General features: G+C 34.4%; 3 protein-coding genes across 4 annotated transcripts; 1 reads left to right on the top strand and 2 right to left on the bottom strand.

Annotated features, from left to right (window-relative positions):
* Positions 1 to 4804: 4804 nt before the first annotated feature.
* On the top strand, positions 4805 to 8587 carry LOC110935616 (nuclear pore complex protein NUP50B). 2 transcript variants are annotated; one of them, XM_022177988.2, is made up of 2 exons: positions 4805 to 4901; positions 7029 to 8587. In XM_022177988.2, exon 2 carries the CDS (start codon positions 7053 to 7055, stop codon positions 8436 to 8438), a length of 1386 nt encoding a protein of 461 aa, XP_022033680.1. In that variant the 5' UTR covers positions 4805 to 4901; positions 7029 to 7052; the 3' UTR covers positions 8439 to 8587. The 2 variants fall into 2 exon arrangements, with proteins under 2 accessions (XP_022033680.1, XP_022033681.1); XM_022177989.2 differs by lacking the exon at positions 4805 to 4901 and adding an exon at positions 6256 to 6862.
* Positions 8588 to 10292: 1705 nt separating this feature from the next.
* On the bottom strand, positions 10293 to 10631 carry LOC110932806 (cysteine proteinase inhibitor 5). The gene has a single exon (XM_022176061.1). The coding sequence runs from the start codon at positions 10629 to 10631 to the stop codon at positions 10293 to 10295; it is 339 nt and encodes a 112-aa protein (XP_022031753.1).
* Positions 10632 to 17119: 6488 nt separating this feature from the next.
* Positions 17120 to 17576, bottom strand: LOC110934321 (cysteine proteinase inhibitor 5). The gene has a single exon (XM_022177456.2). It carries the CDS (start codon positions 17567 to 17569, stop codon positions 17222 to 17224), a length of 348 nt encoding a protein of 115 aa, XP_022033148.1. The 5' UTR covers positions 17570 to 17576; the 3' UTR covers positions 17120 to 17221.

Below are 17576 nucleotides of genomic sequence, written 5' to 3' on the forward strand. Positions count from 1 at the left end.
GCGAAACTGTAACAGTTAAAAACTAAAGGGTTAGGGTGGAGGGTATGATTCAAACATTTTAGGGTGTTTTGAGTTTTCTCTATCCAATAATTTATGCCATGTCAACTCCCTCCCTTCACTCCCCATTTTATACTCAAACACTAGGAATGATTCAAGCACCCACTCAATTAAAAAAAAATTGATTAGTTCTCTATCTCCTCTCTCCTCCTCCCTTTGTTCTTCACCTTCGTTGACTATACACCGAGTTGTCAAGTCCCCACTCACCGATTTGTGCCCGGCATTCAATCACCGCTCGGTGATAACACATCCCTGAAGGGTTCCCCGCAATCACTCCGACCCCCTTAATACGACCCAACCTGAGAGGTAAAGGAAATAAATTATCTTAAATGAAAATCATAAAAATAGTTATTTTCTGAGATTATTATACTTCTGCGGTCATGTCGTGATAAGTCTATGCATAGTCCTGTCGTAATAAGTTTATGCATGTATCCATGAGATACGCGGTTAGTTGTGTATCAAACTTTTTTCTGTTAAGAATTACTAAAACTAATTGGATACACAACGCTACATCACTTATAATTTCACGTATTTAATAATATTCGCGTATATAATGAAAATATGTGTGTGAATTAAGATCGAAACTTAAAAAAAGCTTATCTTGTTAATATTATTTTTTTAAATGATAGTAGACAAATATCTCATTAAAACGAAACGCTCTAGCAAGGAGCTAGAGCCAAGGCTATAACCTTAGAAGCTAGGTTCAAAATTACACCAAACATGCCAATCTACACACTTCGAGGGTTTAGTTAATTCACTACAGTACTACACACTTCGAGGGTTTAGTTTAAGATCCCCTGCCTATGTGGCAGTGACGTAGCATGGACTTTTTTACTTTTTAGTTAAACTACTACACATAGTATTTCGTTTTAATCATCATAAATGATGTCATTTTAGAGATGAATCAAACATGTGCGCAATCACCCTCAATGTACGAGCAAAATCCTTTAAGCCTTAACGCTTGCAACAAATCAACACTCTGATCGCAACACCACCATCAAATCTACTTCAATCACATCCTAACACAATGTTAAGAACAAAAATGGTATTCAAGAGATTGAGCTAATATAGAGAAGGAAGAAGAATCTCAGAGAAGGAGAGAGTTATCTCAAAATCATTAGCTGCTATTCTCATTCATGATTCCTGCTTACGTATATGAATATATTACAAACATGGTTGTAAAAGTCGCTAGGCGCTCCCTAGTCGGTCGACCGGTGAGTTGAGACTACCCGGCTTAGGCAGAGAGTACACGGGGAGTACTCGGAGATGCCAAATTATAAAGAAATTAGTTTTCGGAAATTAAATATATGTCAAATAACATAAATTTACTAATATTTATAACAAAATACGTGAAATTGATATTGATTCTTTAATATGATAGGCATAGAAATTATGCTTTATTTTATTTTAAGTCAAACTCGGCCCGAGTTGACCTACTAGATCCGATTTTGGCCAAGGTTGACCGCATTTGATCGATTCCGAGTAATTAGTCGGAGTTGAAGAAAGTCGCCTCGGCAGCCTACCTTGTAACGACTACTCGGGGTGTACTCGGCCTTGGAGACCTTGTTTTACAACCATGATTACAAATATAACCAAAAACTACTAAACAATTACTGTTTAGTCGCTCTACTATTTATTACCTAACACGCAAGAAGATTAACACCAAATCTACCTTGTTGAAATCAAGGGCGTAGCTTTGTGGGGGCGGCCGACCCCGAACTTTTTGCTCGTTTGTGGAGAATATGTAGTTTTAGTATAGAAATTTTTGGGTATATACGTTTTTGACCCCCCGATTTTATAGAAATTTTTGGTATATACGTTTTCGGCCCCCCGTTGGGAAATCTCAAGCTTCGCCGCTGGTTGAAATCTACTCACTTATGATATATGTTGTCCACTTTGTTCATGTATTCGTTCATTGCTATTCAATTGTTCTTTTAGAAATTCCACATAGACATGACATCTATTCATATGTGAATTCCCTAAAACAAAAGTTAGAATGTGCTTCATTTTACGTGTCAAATCAAACTTAAAGATTCAAAATAAGCATAGTCACTATATATCTTGTTTGAATCCTATTTATTTTGAAGTCTCTAGTTGTCTTTCATATATGGAGTCAAATGTTATTTATGGTTCCATTTAGACAATATTTTGTTATTGATATATGAAAACGTTAAAGTTGTAGTGCATTGTTTTTCATTTTCATATTTCTTCGTGTTCAACTTCTTATTTGAAATAATATGAATATATGATATGAACTTTTACTTTCAATTTTCATTAAAAAAATAAAAAAAAAGGGTTGTATAACGTTTATCAATCAATCTATAGGGCAAATAAGTTTGGATGACGATTCGCGAGATATTTGGGATTCATTCTCAAAAGTGACTTATTAACTTATATAAGTCAAAAGTGAGAAGTTAGAAATTCTAACTTCTCAAAAATAACTTCTCAACACACAAAACCCTTTCAAATAAGCTAATCCAAACACTCAAAAAACAACTTAGTAACTTTTATAAGTCAATAAGTCATAAGTTGCTCCAAAATAAGCTAACCCAAACACCCCCATATATCAACTGTAGCATATGTTATTCAGGGGTGGAGTTAGTGTATTAGGAGGGGTAGTGTTTTCGTAGCGTAATTTTTTTTCGGTTTTATACAAATGATACCCATGATCCCCATAAAAAATAAATTGGATGTCCATGAATTTTTCGGCTAGAACCGCCACCGATATTATTTTATGTTTCTAAAAGGACCAGCCACATCTAGTAAGATGTTGTGCAAGGGATAAAGACAATGTTTTAAATACCGGTTATACCGGTTAAATCGGATATCAGACACGAGTTCGGTACGATAAAGGCCGGCAAAACTTGAATACGGTATGTCTTATGTACCAGCGGTAAATCCGGTTCTACCGGTTCAAACTGTTGAACTGGTTTGCATTATCTTAAGATTTGATTTCTTAATTTTAATAAAATACAATATTAATGTAATATTGATCTTCCATATTTCCAGTAATTAACCTAGTGACTTCTATTCCAATATTTCATCGTTGTTGAAACTGTTACTCACCTCATACAATGCAACATTGTTGATAACTAATAAAAATATTCTTAAAATGCTTAATAGTTTACAATAAAAATAGTCGTTTTTAGATAAAACTATGACCAGTTATATAAATCCTAGTTGAGATTGGATTGTTTTTTTGCGATGAATTGATATTTTATGGAATTTATAGGTTAACTAGTAAGCAGTTCAACTGCCCGATACAGTCCGGCTCAACCGGTTGAACCATTTTAGAGCCCAACCCGGTATGACTTAAATACCGGTTTTTAAAACATTGGATAAAGGAGAAGAATTAGACGGGTAAAAGTAGATATGATGCTCGTAGTCACATATACGCAAAATTATTCTAAAATGATGACAATGAGTGACTACTTTTGTAATTTTTCTGTGGGACATTGAATTTAAATAACTCCAACTTTCATAAATTGGTCGGTAGCACTTTCAACTTTCGATTTGTACCAAACCACTTTCAACTTTCAACTTATTGGCCGATAGCACTCCTAGACTAACTCAACACTAATCCAGTTTGCTGACATCAGCTGCCACGTCATAAAAAAAGTCAAGTTAGATGCCGCGTTAACTGCCACCTCGGCTGCCACGTCATCAAAAAATCCCACTTCTGATGCCACGTCAACACACAAGTGCCACATCAGCAAAGAATTAACTAGGTTATGGTTAGTTAGTTTGGGAGTGTTATCGGCCAATAAGTTGAAAGTTGAAGAGTGGTGTGGTAAAAATCGAAAGTTGGGAGTACTATCGGTAAATTAGTGACTGTTTGGGTTATTTAAATCAAATATCCCTTTTTCTTACCGTTATGGCTGTATTCGAACCGAACGAACACGAACACGAATAAGGCCATGTTTGTGTCCGTTTGTTAAGGAAATTAACATGGCTGCGAACTGTTCACGAACACACACCGAGCATAAGCTTATGTTCATGTTCGTTCGTTAAGGAAAGTCAGTTGTTCGCGGACAGTTTGTGAGCACTAGTCTCGAACAGAAAGGAATGAAAACGAACGTTTAACTTGAAAATAAAAAAAAAAAAAACAAAAACATTGTTAACCTTAAACATTGGACATAAGTAGGTTAAATACAACCATCAAATGATAAATCAAAACACAAGAAGTCTACTACAACCAGCAAACGATGAATCAAGTTTAAATAACTTAGACATAGGTATCTAGAATTACTTAGACATAATTATTCAAAGTTTAACTAATTTAGACATAATTTTCACACAAAAGTCTCGAATGTCCAAATTTTAGGTAATTTAGAAAAAATGAGTTTCAAGTTTTCAATATGTTTAGATAAAAGGTTTATTATTTTTTTAATATAAACGAACGAACATGAACGAACGTAACTCACCATATTACCAAACGTTCACGAACGCAGTCGAACGAACGAGACCTCTGTTCATGTTCGTTCGCTTAGCTAACCGAACGAAACTTTTTGTTCGTGTTCGTTCGTTAAGCTAATTGAACAAACATAAACGAATTTCCCGCCGAACAATTCACAAACTGTTTGCTGAACGTTCAGTTCATCTACACCCATAGTTATCCAAATATTTTTTTTTTGAAAGTAGTGTAAAATATCTAGTTTTTGGATGAAAATCCTTATTTTTAGGTAAAAGAAAAATCTTAAACATTTCCCTTAATAAAAAAAAAAAATAAGCCTTTTACCGTTGCAATAAAAATACACCAAACTCTCTTTAATTCAAAAAAGTTTGCGATGATTGATCATCACCATCTTACAACAATATTTTGCTCGCAAATCTAGGGTTTCAAGGTACCGATTTTCATCTTCTTCTTCGTTTTCTATCGATTAATCGCTTAATAACACGATTTCCGTCAAATAGTTCTTTAATCGTTGAGCTTGTGAATATTTTTCGATTATTTAGTTTGATTTTTGTGCTAGATTTTGTTACAATTCGTGTTATTGTGCTGGAAATATTGTCCTGTAGTTATGTCAATGTTAATCATCTTGTTAATTTGTTGTTTTGTGATGTTTATTGATTCGGTATTCGATGCTAATGAGTTTTTTGTTTGTTTTGTTTTGATTGTTTGATGTTAAGTGTCGGTGCAATTTCGATCGATTGATTTGTTACAGTTTGTGTTATTGTGTTTGTTAGTCATCTTGTTAATTTGTTGTTATGCAATCGTTGATTCGATATTAAATGCCATTTTAGTCCGTGTGGTTTAGGCATTTTGCCGTCCGTCCAAAGGTTTCATTTTTTGTCTATGGGTCCAAAAAGGTTTCACAATTGCCATTTTAGTCCATTGGGTTAACTTCATCCATTTTTTCTGTTAACGAGAAGGGCAATTCGGTCATTTTAACATAATTGCCCTTCTAGTTAACATAATTACATATAAAATGACCGAATTGTCCTTCTCGTTGGCAGAAAAAATGGATGAAGTTAACCCAGTGGACTAAAATGGCAATGATGAAACCTTTTTGGACCCACAGACGAAAAATGAAACCCTTGGACTAAACTGGCAAAATGGCCCAAACCAAATGGACGAAAATGGGATTTAACTCTTTTGAATATGAATGTCTATTATTTATCTAATATGTACCCTGAGAAATTAGGTTACTTCAATATTTGATGCTAACTGTATTCTTAAAAAGCTTTTTAATGTGATATTTAAACAATTTTCCGGTATTCGATAAGTTAAGTTGAAACATTCATAGCAGAATAGGAAAAGGATTGGGTTACTTTTACAAAATTATAACTGATAAGAAATTTGATTACATATGATTTACGTACCCCTTGCGTTATGCACATATAATGTATATATGTGTGGGCCATCGGGGGGCAAAAGTGAAAGTGCACTAATTTTAACGTTATTTTACTAATTTCGTGAAAATAACGTTAAAAGCTGAGGACGGTTAATCATGCATCTTGTGGTGGCGATGATAGCTGAAAGACAAAAGGGCACATGCACTAACCGGTCTTTGTCCCGATTGCTGAGTGTTATGTGCCTTATGTCCAAGGCTTGATGCAAAACTACTATCGAGCCGGGGGTCTCATTGGAAGCAGCCTCTCTATTCCTACGGGGTAAAGGTAAGGCTGTCTACATCTTACCCTCCTCAGACCCTACCTTTGCTTTGCTATTGGTGAGATTTACTGAGTATGATGATGATGATATGATTTACGTAACATTTGCAAACGGGTGCTAATTGTTCCCTAAGCATGGTCCAAAAGTAGCTCATTTAATACCAAACAAGCAGATGACATTGGGGCTTGAATTCTCACATTTGGCTTTCTTGAATGCTTGGTTTACAAAAGCTGGCCTGTTGCCCGAGGCGATTAGGAAAGCACCTTAGGGCATTGAGTCGACATGCTTTTGGATCAAAATTGGTCAAACATAGGGTTTTGTTGGCACCGAAGGAATGAAGAAATTATGAACGGTTTGCTTGATATCAAGGCTGATATGTAAGAGTTGAGAGACACACAACTTCTTGTTGCACATAGACATAGGCGAGGCTTTTAAGAGGCGGGAGGGGGCGGCCGACCCCCCGAACTATTCGCTCAATTAGTGGAGAGTATTTAGTTTCGTATAGAAATTTTTGGGTATATACGTTTTCAACCCCTGGTTTTATAGAAAATTTTTAGGTTCAGTGACTTACGCCCCCCGTGTCGGAAATCTCAAGATTCGCCACTGCACATAGAGTATGTGATGCACACGCTTTGCGCATCACGCCTTTGCTTTTGGGACCTAAACGCCTCGGAGTTTCCAAAATAAGCGGTAACGAAATAGAAAAAACGTCAAATTTTTCCAAAATTTACACTAATTTTACACTACCGCCAGAGCGCCAAGGGGTAGAGGGCGTTACCCCCTGTTATACACTAGATCCGCCCCTATCAATAGATAGGTGTTAAATGCAACTGCTTATTTCTGTATTTTCTTGCAGAATCATTTTTTTCTTAAATTTGAAATGGGCGATGCGGAGAACACGTTTCCATCTTCTCGAAAACGAGCTGCTGGTAGAGAATTATCCCGAGAAAACCCGGGTCTCGATGATGAAGAAGAGTTTCCCGATCAAGAAACCGGTACATTCAAAAGGGCGAGTGATGATGTGTTGGCAAATAGAAGAATAGTCAAAGTCAAACGTGGTCAAACGTCATCGACCGCATCTGCACCTTCTTCTAACCCTTTCGCAGCAATTCGTTTGGTGCCTCCTGCAAATTCACAAGAAATTGTAAATCATGATTCTGAAAAGTTGGTGGTGGGAAATGACGAAAATACCCCTGCAGCTGAGGAAGAGAAAAATGGAAACGCGGATAAGTTGGAGAGAAATGACGGATATACCCCTGCATCCAAGGAAGAGACAAACGGAAACGAAGATAAGTTGGAGGGAAATGACGGAAATACCCCTGCATCCAAGGAAGAGACAAACGGAAACGAGGATAAGTTGGAGGGAAATGTCGGAAATACCCCTGCATTAGAGGAAAAGAATTGTGAAAACAAGGACACATTAGATAAAAATGACGGAAATACCCCTGTATCTGGGAACGAGAACGTTGAAAGCAAGGTAGTGGGAAATGACGAAGGTACCCCTGCGGCGGAGAAAGAGCAAAATGAAATCAAGCAGAAGCTGGAGGCCAATGACGAAAATACCCCTGGAGCCAGGAAAAAGGAAAACTTAGGAAATGACGAAAATACCCCTGCAGCTGGGTCTGTTAACTCATTCAAACAGCTTTCGAGTAGCCAAAACGCGTTCTCAGGGCTTGTGGGTACGGGTTTTTCAGGTTCATCTTTCTCATTCGGATCAATCTCGAAATCTGACCTGCCTATATTCCCGTCTTTTAGTTTCGGTACCAATGGAAACTCATATCTGTTTGGCAACACGGATAAGAAGATTGAAGGAACCAAAACAACGCCGTCTTTTAAGCAGGAAGTACAAATAGAAACCGGTGAAGAAAACGAGAAGGCGGTTTTCACAGCGGAGTCGGTACTTTTTGAGTTTGTTGACGGCGGGTGGAAAGAACGTGGGAAAGGAGAACTAAAAGTCAATGTGTTGACATCCGGAACACGAAAAGCGAGACTTGTAATGAGGGCAAGAGGGAATTACAGACTGATCTTAAATGCAAGTATTTTTCCTGATATGAAACTGACAAATATGGAGAAAAAAGGGATCACGTTTGCGTGTGTGAATAGTACGAGTGAAGGGCAAAATGGTCTTTCGACATTTGCGTTGAAGTTTAAAGATGCATCGCTCGTTGATGAGTTTCGTTCAGTTGTTATGGCACATAAAGGTAATTTCACTCCTGCAGTAGATTTAAAAACACATGAAATTTCTCCTAAAGCTCCTGAACAGTAGACATATACTATATATATATATATAGAGAGAGAGAGAGAGACGGGGCTTGTATATTACAGAACCAACTTTAAGTAGAGAACTACGAGAATTGTATAACAAGTAGGCCTTTTGTTATGATGTTTCTTTCAATATTTGAACAAAAGTTGCTACAATAATAGTATATAAAAAAACTTTATCAGGTTAAGTAATAAATGAACGTGTCGACGTTTTTTTTTGAACGACCAACTAAATGGCAGAGGAGTCTCCGAAACCGGGCTGAACCCGTCACCATTCCACCAACCCGGGTTCGATCCCAGGTGCCACCACAGGAAGTTCCCAATACTTGAACCTGGTACCTCTCCCTGACCTCCAACCTCCAGACTAGTTTCATTGCTGTGACCAGCTCAACTATATATATATAGAGAGAGAGAGAGAAAGGTTAACGTACAAAACAGCTTAACGTACATTACGTACGCGACGAAATTACAACGTGCGTGATTATATATTGATCAATCTGTCATGCGTGACTACTTACACTTTTGCGTGATTATGTGCAAAAGCGTGATTAGGTTTTCACTTTATAACTTGCGTGATTTTCAAATGAACTAGCGTAATTTCGTCGCGTACATTAACGTACGTTAAGCCGTGAAGTACATTATACTTATTCTCTCTCTCTATATATATATATAGTATTGATTAGGAAAGGCAAAAACAAATCATTTATTATTGGGCACTAATTTCAGTCTATTATAGTTTTGTCATTTATTACTTGGGTAAAACATTAAAATCCCTACACCAGTCACCAACCAACCATGAATGCAAAAGGTATATGAAACATGTGGATTTTAGCAATGTTTTAAAAATCGGTTTTTAAGTCATACCGGGTTGTGCTCTAAAATGGTTTAACCAGTTGAACCGGGTTGTATCGGGCGGTTGAACCGGGTTTCTAGTTAACCCTATAAATTCCATAAAATACAAATTAATCTCAAAAAACAATCCAATCTCAACTAGGATTTATGTAACTGATTCTAGTTTTATCTAAAAACAACTATTTTTATCGTAAACTATTAAGCATTTTAAGAATATTTTTATTAGTTATAAACAATATTGCATTGTACGAGGTGAGTAACAATTTCAACGACGACGAAATATGGAAGATCAATATTACTTTAATATTGTATTTTATTAAAATTAAGAAATCAAATATTAAGATAATGCAAGCCGGTTCAATGGTTTGAACCGGTAGAACCGGATTTACCGCCGGTATCTAAGACATATCGTATTTGGGTTATACAGGCCTTTATCGTACCGGATTTGCGTCTGATATCCGGTTTAACCGGTATAACAGGCCGGTTTATACCGGTATTTAAAACATTGGAAGTTAGAAGTAGATTTTATAGGCATGTTAGCTACTTAACTATTTAAAAAGAAATCAAGCGCTTGAACCAATGATAAAGAGTTATTAATGATAACGATTCAAATTTGATATATTGTCACCTTAATTCCAATACACGGTATCATATTGTACTGGTATTGACCAAACATATACGGTATGATATTCAGTTTTGAATTTAGCTCAATTTCATTGTCGGTGCTATGTGATACGGTACCCGTTCATGACTTTCAACAACACCAACCAAACATATCCAATGCGGTATTCACTTTTGATTTTAGTTAAATTTCGGTACCAGTACCAATTTCATCCGTAAAATCAAACAGACCCCACACCATCCAAATTCAATATGAAAATACCAATCAGGCAATCACAACACCTTAAACCAGAACTATGATCATATCTTATCCCTTTTCATTACTTACAAATATTCCGATCACTAGAAAAAAGTTACACATATCAAAATTACAAAACAAAACATATCAAACTGGTCCTTTAAACGACACTAGCTTCCTGAACTTCTCCCACGGTTTATCCCAAACAAGAGCCACATAATTCTTGTCGGCGCCACAGTCAGCCGCCGTGATGGTCAGGTTGTAGTTCATTCCGGCCACCAATTGTTGATCTCCTTTGATGACTTTTTCAAATTTGAGAGATGCATGGGATTCCTTGTCGTGCTCATCGATGGCGAACTTGCCGATACTGACCACCGTAGGGTCGGTGACATCAGGAATCGGCTTCCAACCTCCGCGCAAGGCGGAGGAGTGTTTAGTGCAAGAGAGGAACATGATGAGAAATGTGAGGATGAAGAGGTTATGCATTTTGGAAAAGGTGGTTCATGTGAGGGGATGGAGTGGTGGTTTTTATAAGGACATGAGAATGTCACATGGAATGCACACGTCTTTAATGTTTGTTATCTTTTTTCTAATATTATCTTTTTAACGGTTTATGCTCCGTTTGTGGTATGCGCATATAATGTATATATATGTGGACGCTCAGGAGGCAAAAGTGAAAGTGTACTAATTTTAACGTTATTTTACTAATTTCATGAAAATAACGTAAAAAAGGGGATGGTTAATCATGCATCATGTGGTGACGTTGATAGTCGAAATACAAGGGAGTACATGCACCAATCCCCTTTGTCTTAATAATTGCTGAGTGTTATGTGTCTTATGTCCAAGGCTTGATGCAAAACTACTATCGAGCCGGAGGTCTTACTGGAAGCAACCTCTCTATTCCTACGGGGTAGAGGTAAGGTTCTCTACATCTTACCCTCCTCAGACCCCGCCTTAGCTTTGCAATTGGTGGGATTTACTGAGGATGATGAGGATGATTTTTTTAACGGCTAAAATTACCACACCTGTCCTTTGCAGGATTTGAACCCACAATCACTTGGTTGAGGAATACAACACTTTGCCAACAGGCTATCCCATTGGGGACTTAATATTTTAAGACTAAATTACATAAATTGTCCTTTATTTATTTATATTAAATTGAACTCTTTGTCTTTAAAAATCACGCAACATGTCATTTATTATGTTTTGCACGTTCTTTATTCTTTAAGCTAACTAATGTTAACTTTTCAATTAACTTTAAGGTAAAATGACATACCCAAAGGATATAATTTTATATATAAAGCACATAACATATAATTTAGTTGAGTTCTTTTATTTTATTTCATTTCTTTTATTTTATTTTATAAAATTTATCATTATTGTTTTATCGATTACTTCAAAGTTTATTTAATTCATTAATTAACACTTTTTAATAAAAATATATGTTTTATAATTTATTTATTTTATTGTTTTGATTGCATTATTTACTTTTTTTTTTATTTTTACAGATAATCTAATTTTTATACTATGTTTTTACATAAACCATTGATGTGATCGAGTTATTTTTATCACTTTTACAATTGTTATATGCTATTCGAACAAACTTTACACCAAAATGTGGAGAAAAGTAAGCATGCCGGTGCTTGCACGTTACGGCGGGTCGGTTTAAGCATAGATAAAAAACATGCCACAATGTTGTATTTTGAGTTAAGCGTACGCGAAACATTTTATAACACGTCTAAAATAACCGGTTGCTTTTAAAAATGGCGTTACAAAATTTCAAAATTTTACAGAACATCATAATTTAAACAACCCATCATAAAGCGCGACCAACATGCTTAATTTTCTCCATATTTTAGGTAAATTTCGATCGAATAACATATAATAATTGTAAAAGTGATAAAAAATAAATCGATCACACTATCGGTTTATGTAAAAACATAGTATAAAAATGACCTTTTTTATAAAATAATAAAATTAAATAATTTAAACAAACAAACAAACGAAAATAAACAGCTAAGGGAGTGTTCGGTGACGCTCCGCGACACGCGACTAAGGGAGTTTACGGGAATATAATTTAAAAAGCTCAAACTTGTGTTTTAAATCATCACATTCATAATTCTCATTCGGCAGCCTTTATACACGAACCCTAGGACGAATTCAGCATTAATTTCTCATCTTTCAAACCACTCAAGCATGTCCAATCAACTCGCGATGACAACTGATGCTGTGAAAACAAGCATGAGCGGCTAAACTCTCGAGGACTTCTGCCCGGATGAACCGTTGCTCGGTTTGACATAATTATCATATTTCTGATTCTTGTAAACTAGTATATCTTGACTACTTGTGTTGATTTCTTGGTAAACATTGGTTGTGTTTGAATTACTTATCATTTATTAAGCGTATTGGCAACTTTCTTGCGTTGTTAACGGATTGGTAAACTGGTGGGTAATTGATACAGTTAAACGGATTGTTAGGTTGTATGGTGAATATTAAAAACTATCCTTAACAATTAATCAAAATCATTAATTCCAAGGTCATGTCTATGTGGTGTTTTGAATCAGTAAACGGATTTTTGTGTTAAAACGAGTATTCGAGATTCCGGGTGGCAGTTACTTCTTCTCATTATGATAACACTTTTCGTGACAAACTGTGTTTTCTTTTAAATCAAACAAACAAACAAACCTCCAATTAGATAGTTTAGTTTTTAATTAATTTCTTTAAAAACTGACTCAACTTGCCTTCGATTTTTCCTCATTCCAACCCCAAAAATCTCCTCCTAAGCGCTTCAAGTTCATTGAGCACACACTTAGGGCCTTGTAAAGGGAACAATAATACAAAGGAAGACTATCGAGTACCACCTTCAATAATATTACCTTTCCTCCAAACGACAACGTTTTCGATTTCCGTTTTGGTATTCGATTTACATTTGGATAGCGTTCTTAACCTCTTTTTTCCGAAAGAAAGCCGTCAAACTTCTTGCTTTGCCATTTGATTTAGGGTTATTGGATTTTATCACTCTTAACTAATGGGTATTGGCTACTGCCACTCTCAACTATCACTTTGGCTCCCACCACTCTCAACTTAACACTTTGTGTGTTCTGTCACTCAGGTTGAGTGGTTTTTGGCTCCCATTTTGTCTTTTAGGAGCAGATGCACCTGTATTTATTAGTAATTCACAAAGTGTTAGCCTAATATCACCAATAACACAAGTCAAACACAAAGAAATGTTCATCTGCGGGGTGACACAACACCCAAAGTGTTAAGTTGGGAGTGGTGGGAGTCAAAGTGATAGTTAAGAATGACAGCGGTAAATACCCAATAGTTAAGAATGATAAAATCCAATAACCCTTTGATTTATGATGGACTTAGAATGCATCCAAACAAACCTAATTAAAAAGTCAACAAATTGCATTTATGTTTTATCACTAAAATATGTCAACCATACAAAACAACTATAAATGTTTAACGAGTTTTTGTTATGATTTTTTTTTTCAATATAAATGTGTTAAAGTTATAAATTGAAGAAAAGTTACATACGATACGATAATAGTATAGTCATTCGTCGTTTAATAAAATATGGTATGCATGATTTTTTTAAAAACTATTTGTGTTTGCACACGTGTTTTACATATAATACTAATAAAAGAAACAAATTAATTCCACATGTTATTCCTCTTTAAATTTATCTTAATGCCATATAGCATTCTCTCATTTGGTACTATTATATCATATTAATAGACAATTTATTAATCTATACACAACAACAAATAAATACATATTGTTATTATATTATATTAGTATATTTAATTTATTAATCTATACATAACTTTAGATAAATACGTAATACAAAAAAAAATATTTATCTTATATTATTGTAGTATTTTATTTATTTATTTATTTTTATTTTCATATGTGACATAAAGTTTTAAATTTTTAATCATTGCGGATCAAACCAAATTAGGTTATATACTCATAGACCTATAAGACCTATATTATCTAATCTAATCTAACCTAACAATTTGTTTGCGAATAACTACGCATAGGTATATATTAATTAGCAATATTATTATTTTATTAATAATATATTAGATCGATATCCAATTTTTATTATTAATATATAACATATGTGGTTTCCGATACAAAAAAAAAACTTTATTGCGAATATAACTATGGATTCAACGAATTTTATACCTCCACGTCGATAAACCTATAAAAACGAATATGGTATATAGTTTAAAATTTAAATTATATTTTAATTTATTTTTGTAATTTAATATCAACAATAATTAAGTTAGTTCTCATTATTGTAGAAGATATTTATATAACTCCTTAAGTTTACATTTGACCGGTGATGTAAATTAATGAGATGAGTTTTATTTGCATTTAAAAAACAATAAATTAAATAAATAAAAAGACAAAAATGCTCCTCATTTAACTGACTTTTTTTGACGAAGTTAACGAGCAGGATGAAAATGGCAAAAAAAATAAAATAAAATTGCAAAACCTCATGAATAGATAAGAAAAATTGTTATTGCTATTGTTGTTATTATTTATTTGTGATTATTATATTATTATAATTATGAATTATTTTCATCTAAGTCACTAGGGTATAGTTTCGTATGTTACATGGGTTTAGTAAGATATTATCTTTATTCAAACCGAGTGAGATGCGAATCTATAACCTAGTATATATAATAAAAAAAACTTTATCAGGTATGTAATAAATGAATGACAAAAATAAAGCATTTATTATTGGGCTGATTTCATTCTATTCTATGGCAAAAATAAATCATTTATTACCCATGACATTATAGCCTAGTGGTATGTTGGGGGTGGGATAAGGCTTATGACCATTAGGTCATGGTTTCAATTCCCACAAAGGGGGTTTTTCCAGATTTATTGGGTTTCCTCCTGAATTGGTGTATAGACATTATTGTCTAGTGGAGATGGATATGATCGGGTGATTCTGCTCGTGGCACGATGATACTCCAGTGGTCCGTCAGTGATCCAAATTTACCGTTAAAAAAAATCATTTATTATTGGGCTTGTTTCATTCTATTCTAATTTTGTCATTTGTTAATGTGTAGTAATTCTTGGTTTGATGGTGACTGGTAGGAATTTAATGTTTTACTCTACATAGTATGGTCAAGTCCCAAACTTTATGATCATTTTGTGAAAAGAGATTAGGTGTGGTGTGAAAAATATAGGGATTTCTGTGAATGGAATGGGATCAAATACAAACACTTAAGTTTGTAAGAACCGTAAGAACCAACACATAATTGACAAGTGTCCATCAATAAAAAATTAGTTTAGGGGTAATTTAGACCTTTTGACCATATTTAATAATAGCTAATTAAAAATAATTACAAAAAATATAATCAGCACAACACTATATAATTAGCATAACATCCTTAATCGTTCTTCATTATTAGCACATCGTCCTCAATCGTTCTCCATTTTCAACATAAACGACATTAGCACAACATCCTCAATTGTTCTCCATTATTAGCACACCAGATGTGCTGATTATATCTACTTTTGATGTTTGTTTGTATTATTTTGTAATTAACACATAATCAGCACGTTATCAGCACAATTATAAAACATCTTTTGTTAACTTTTTTAAAAATCACTTTTATAAATACAAAAAAGGTATAGCAATATGGTACTCATATTAAAGATAAAAAAAATACTTGATTTTATGGTATATTTTTTAAAAAAAAATAATGAAATATATAAAAGTTATTTTAGTTTAAAAAACCTTGGTGGAATTTGTATTTAATGGAAAATAGTCAAATGACTAGCAATTTTACAAAATTACCCCTAATTTGTTAGTAGTAATTTTTAATTATAAGGGTTTTATTTATAATCAATATCAACCCTTGATTTAAATTATCAATGGTTCAGATCTGTTCTTACGGTTCTTATAATTAGCACTGTTTGTACAGGATCTCAACCCTTCTGTGAATTATTAAATAAATCAAGCGCTAGCATGTGTTCTCTTGGTCTAGTAAGATGAAGTGTCTATCCTTTAATCAAAGTGTGTAGGTTCAACTCAAGTCTCACAATGTGAACATTACGTTGATTTTAGGAGTAGATTTTGAGGGAATTTGTTAACCGTCTAGAAGAAAAAATAAGCTTGAACAATTTGGAGTTGATAGATTGTCACACTAACTCAATTTCATATAAGTTTTAGAATGAAGGGAGAAAACGTGATTATCACACTTGTTATATACATACATATATATATAGGGAGGGGCTTATGCGAGAACTCCATTTATTGCGAGAACCGCGAGAACCAATGTGAACACAACCTAAAATAGCTAAAAAAACCTAACCCCCCAAGCTAAAATGCTAAAACTAAACCCCCAAAAAACCAAAAAAAATCTAAAATTTTTTTTTAATATTTTTTATGCTCAAATCGCTACTTTTAGTGGCAAAAAAAAAAAAATTTTTAATTTTTTTTGGCTTCGAAAAGTAGCGATTTTTATATAAAAAATATTAAAAAAAAATTATGTGATTTTTAGGTATTTTTAGTTATGTTCACATTGGTTCTCGCGGTTCTCGCAATAAGAGGTGGTTCTCGCATGATCTTCTCCCTATATATATATATATAAAGTTTTCGGTGTTTTAAACTGAGTGCGTATACATAGATTTAGTTTCATGGTGATGTTGATCATTCTTTTTTTACGCATTTACCCCACCCCTCGGGACACGAGGCATCAATCCCACCCCTTTGGAACACGAGACACCTTTTTTTTTGGCTTCTAAAGCTTTTTAGCATAATAAACATAATATGTATTATAAAATCAATAAGTTTTTTTAACAATAAAAATGAAATTTAGTAAATAGCATTTTACTTACAAAATTTATAATTTTAGAGAAACCAAACGATCAAAACATGAAGTGACAAACCCTAAAATCATAAAATTAACACTACCACCAAAATAACAATTACAACAGATGTACGATATCATATAATCTCTTTTTTTAATTATAAATATAATTCCAATCACCAGCAACAGTTACATATTGCAAATAAATATAGAAAACAAAAACATGCAAATTCAACATCAAACAGGTCCATTAAACGACACCAGCTTCCTGAACTTCTGCCACGGTATGTCCCAAACAAGAGCAACATAATTCTTCTCAGCACCACCGTACGCTGCCGTGATCGTCAGGTTGTAATTCGTTCCTTGCACCACTTGTTCCTCTCCTTTAATGACGTTTGAAAATTTGAGAGAGTCATGGGATTCCTTGTTGTGCTCATCGATGGCAAACTCACCGATACTGACCACCGTAGGGTCGGTGACGTCCGGAATCGGCTTCCATCCGCCATGGAGCCCGTCGCGCAAAGCGGCTGAGGGTTTGTAGAGGAAGAACATGATTAGAAATGTGATGATGAAGTGGTTATGCATTTTGGAA

This window comes from Helianthus annuus, chromosome 4, assembly GCF_002127325.2.
Source record: "Helianthus annuus cultivar XRQ/B chromosome 4, HanXRQr2.0-SUNRISE, whole genome shotgun sequence".
Taxonomy (NCBI): Eukaryota; Viridiplantae; Streptophyta; class Magnoliopsida; order Asterales; family Asteraceae; genus Helianthus; species Helianthus annuus.

What these genes read in the sequence shown, in the direction of transcription:
- LOC110935616 (XM_022177988.2), top strand. Translation starts at nt 7,053, where the DNA reads ATGGGCGATGCGGAGAACACGTTTCCATCTTCTCGAAAACGAGCTGCT.
- LOC110932806 (XM_022176061.1), bottom strand. Translation starts at nt 10,631, where the DNA reads ATGCATAACCTCTTCATCCTCACATTTCTCATCATGTTCCTCTCTTGC.
- LOC110934321 (XM_022177456.2), bottom strand. Translation starts at nt 17,569, where the DNA reads ATGCATAACCACTTCATCATCACATTTCTAATCATGTTCTTCCTCTAC.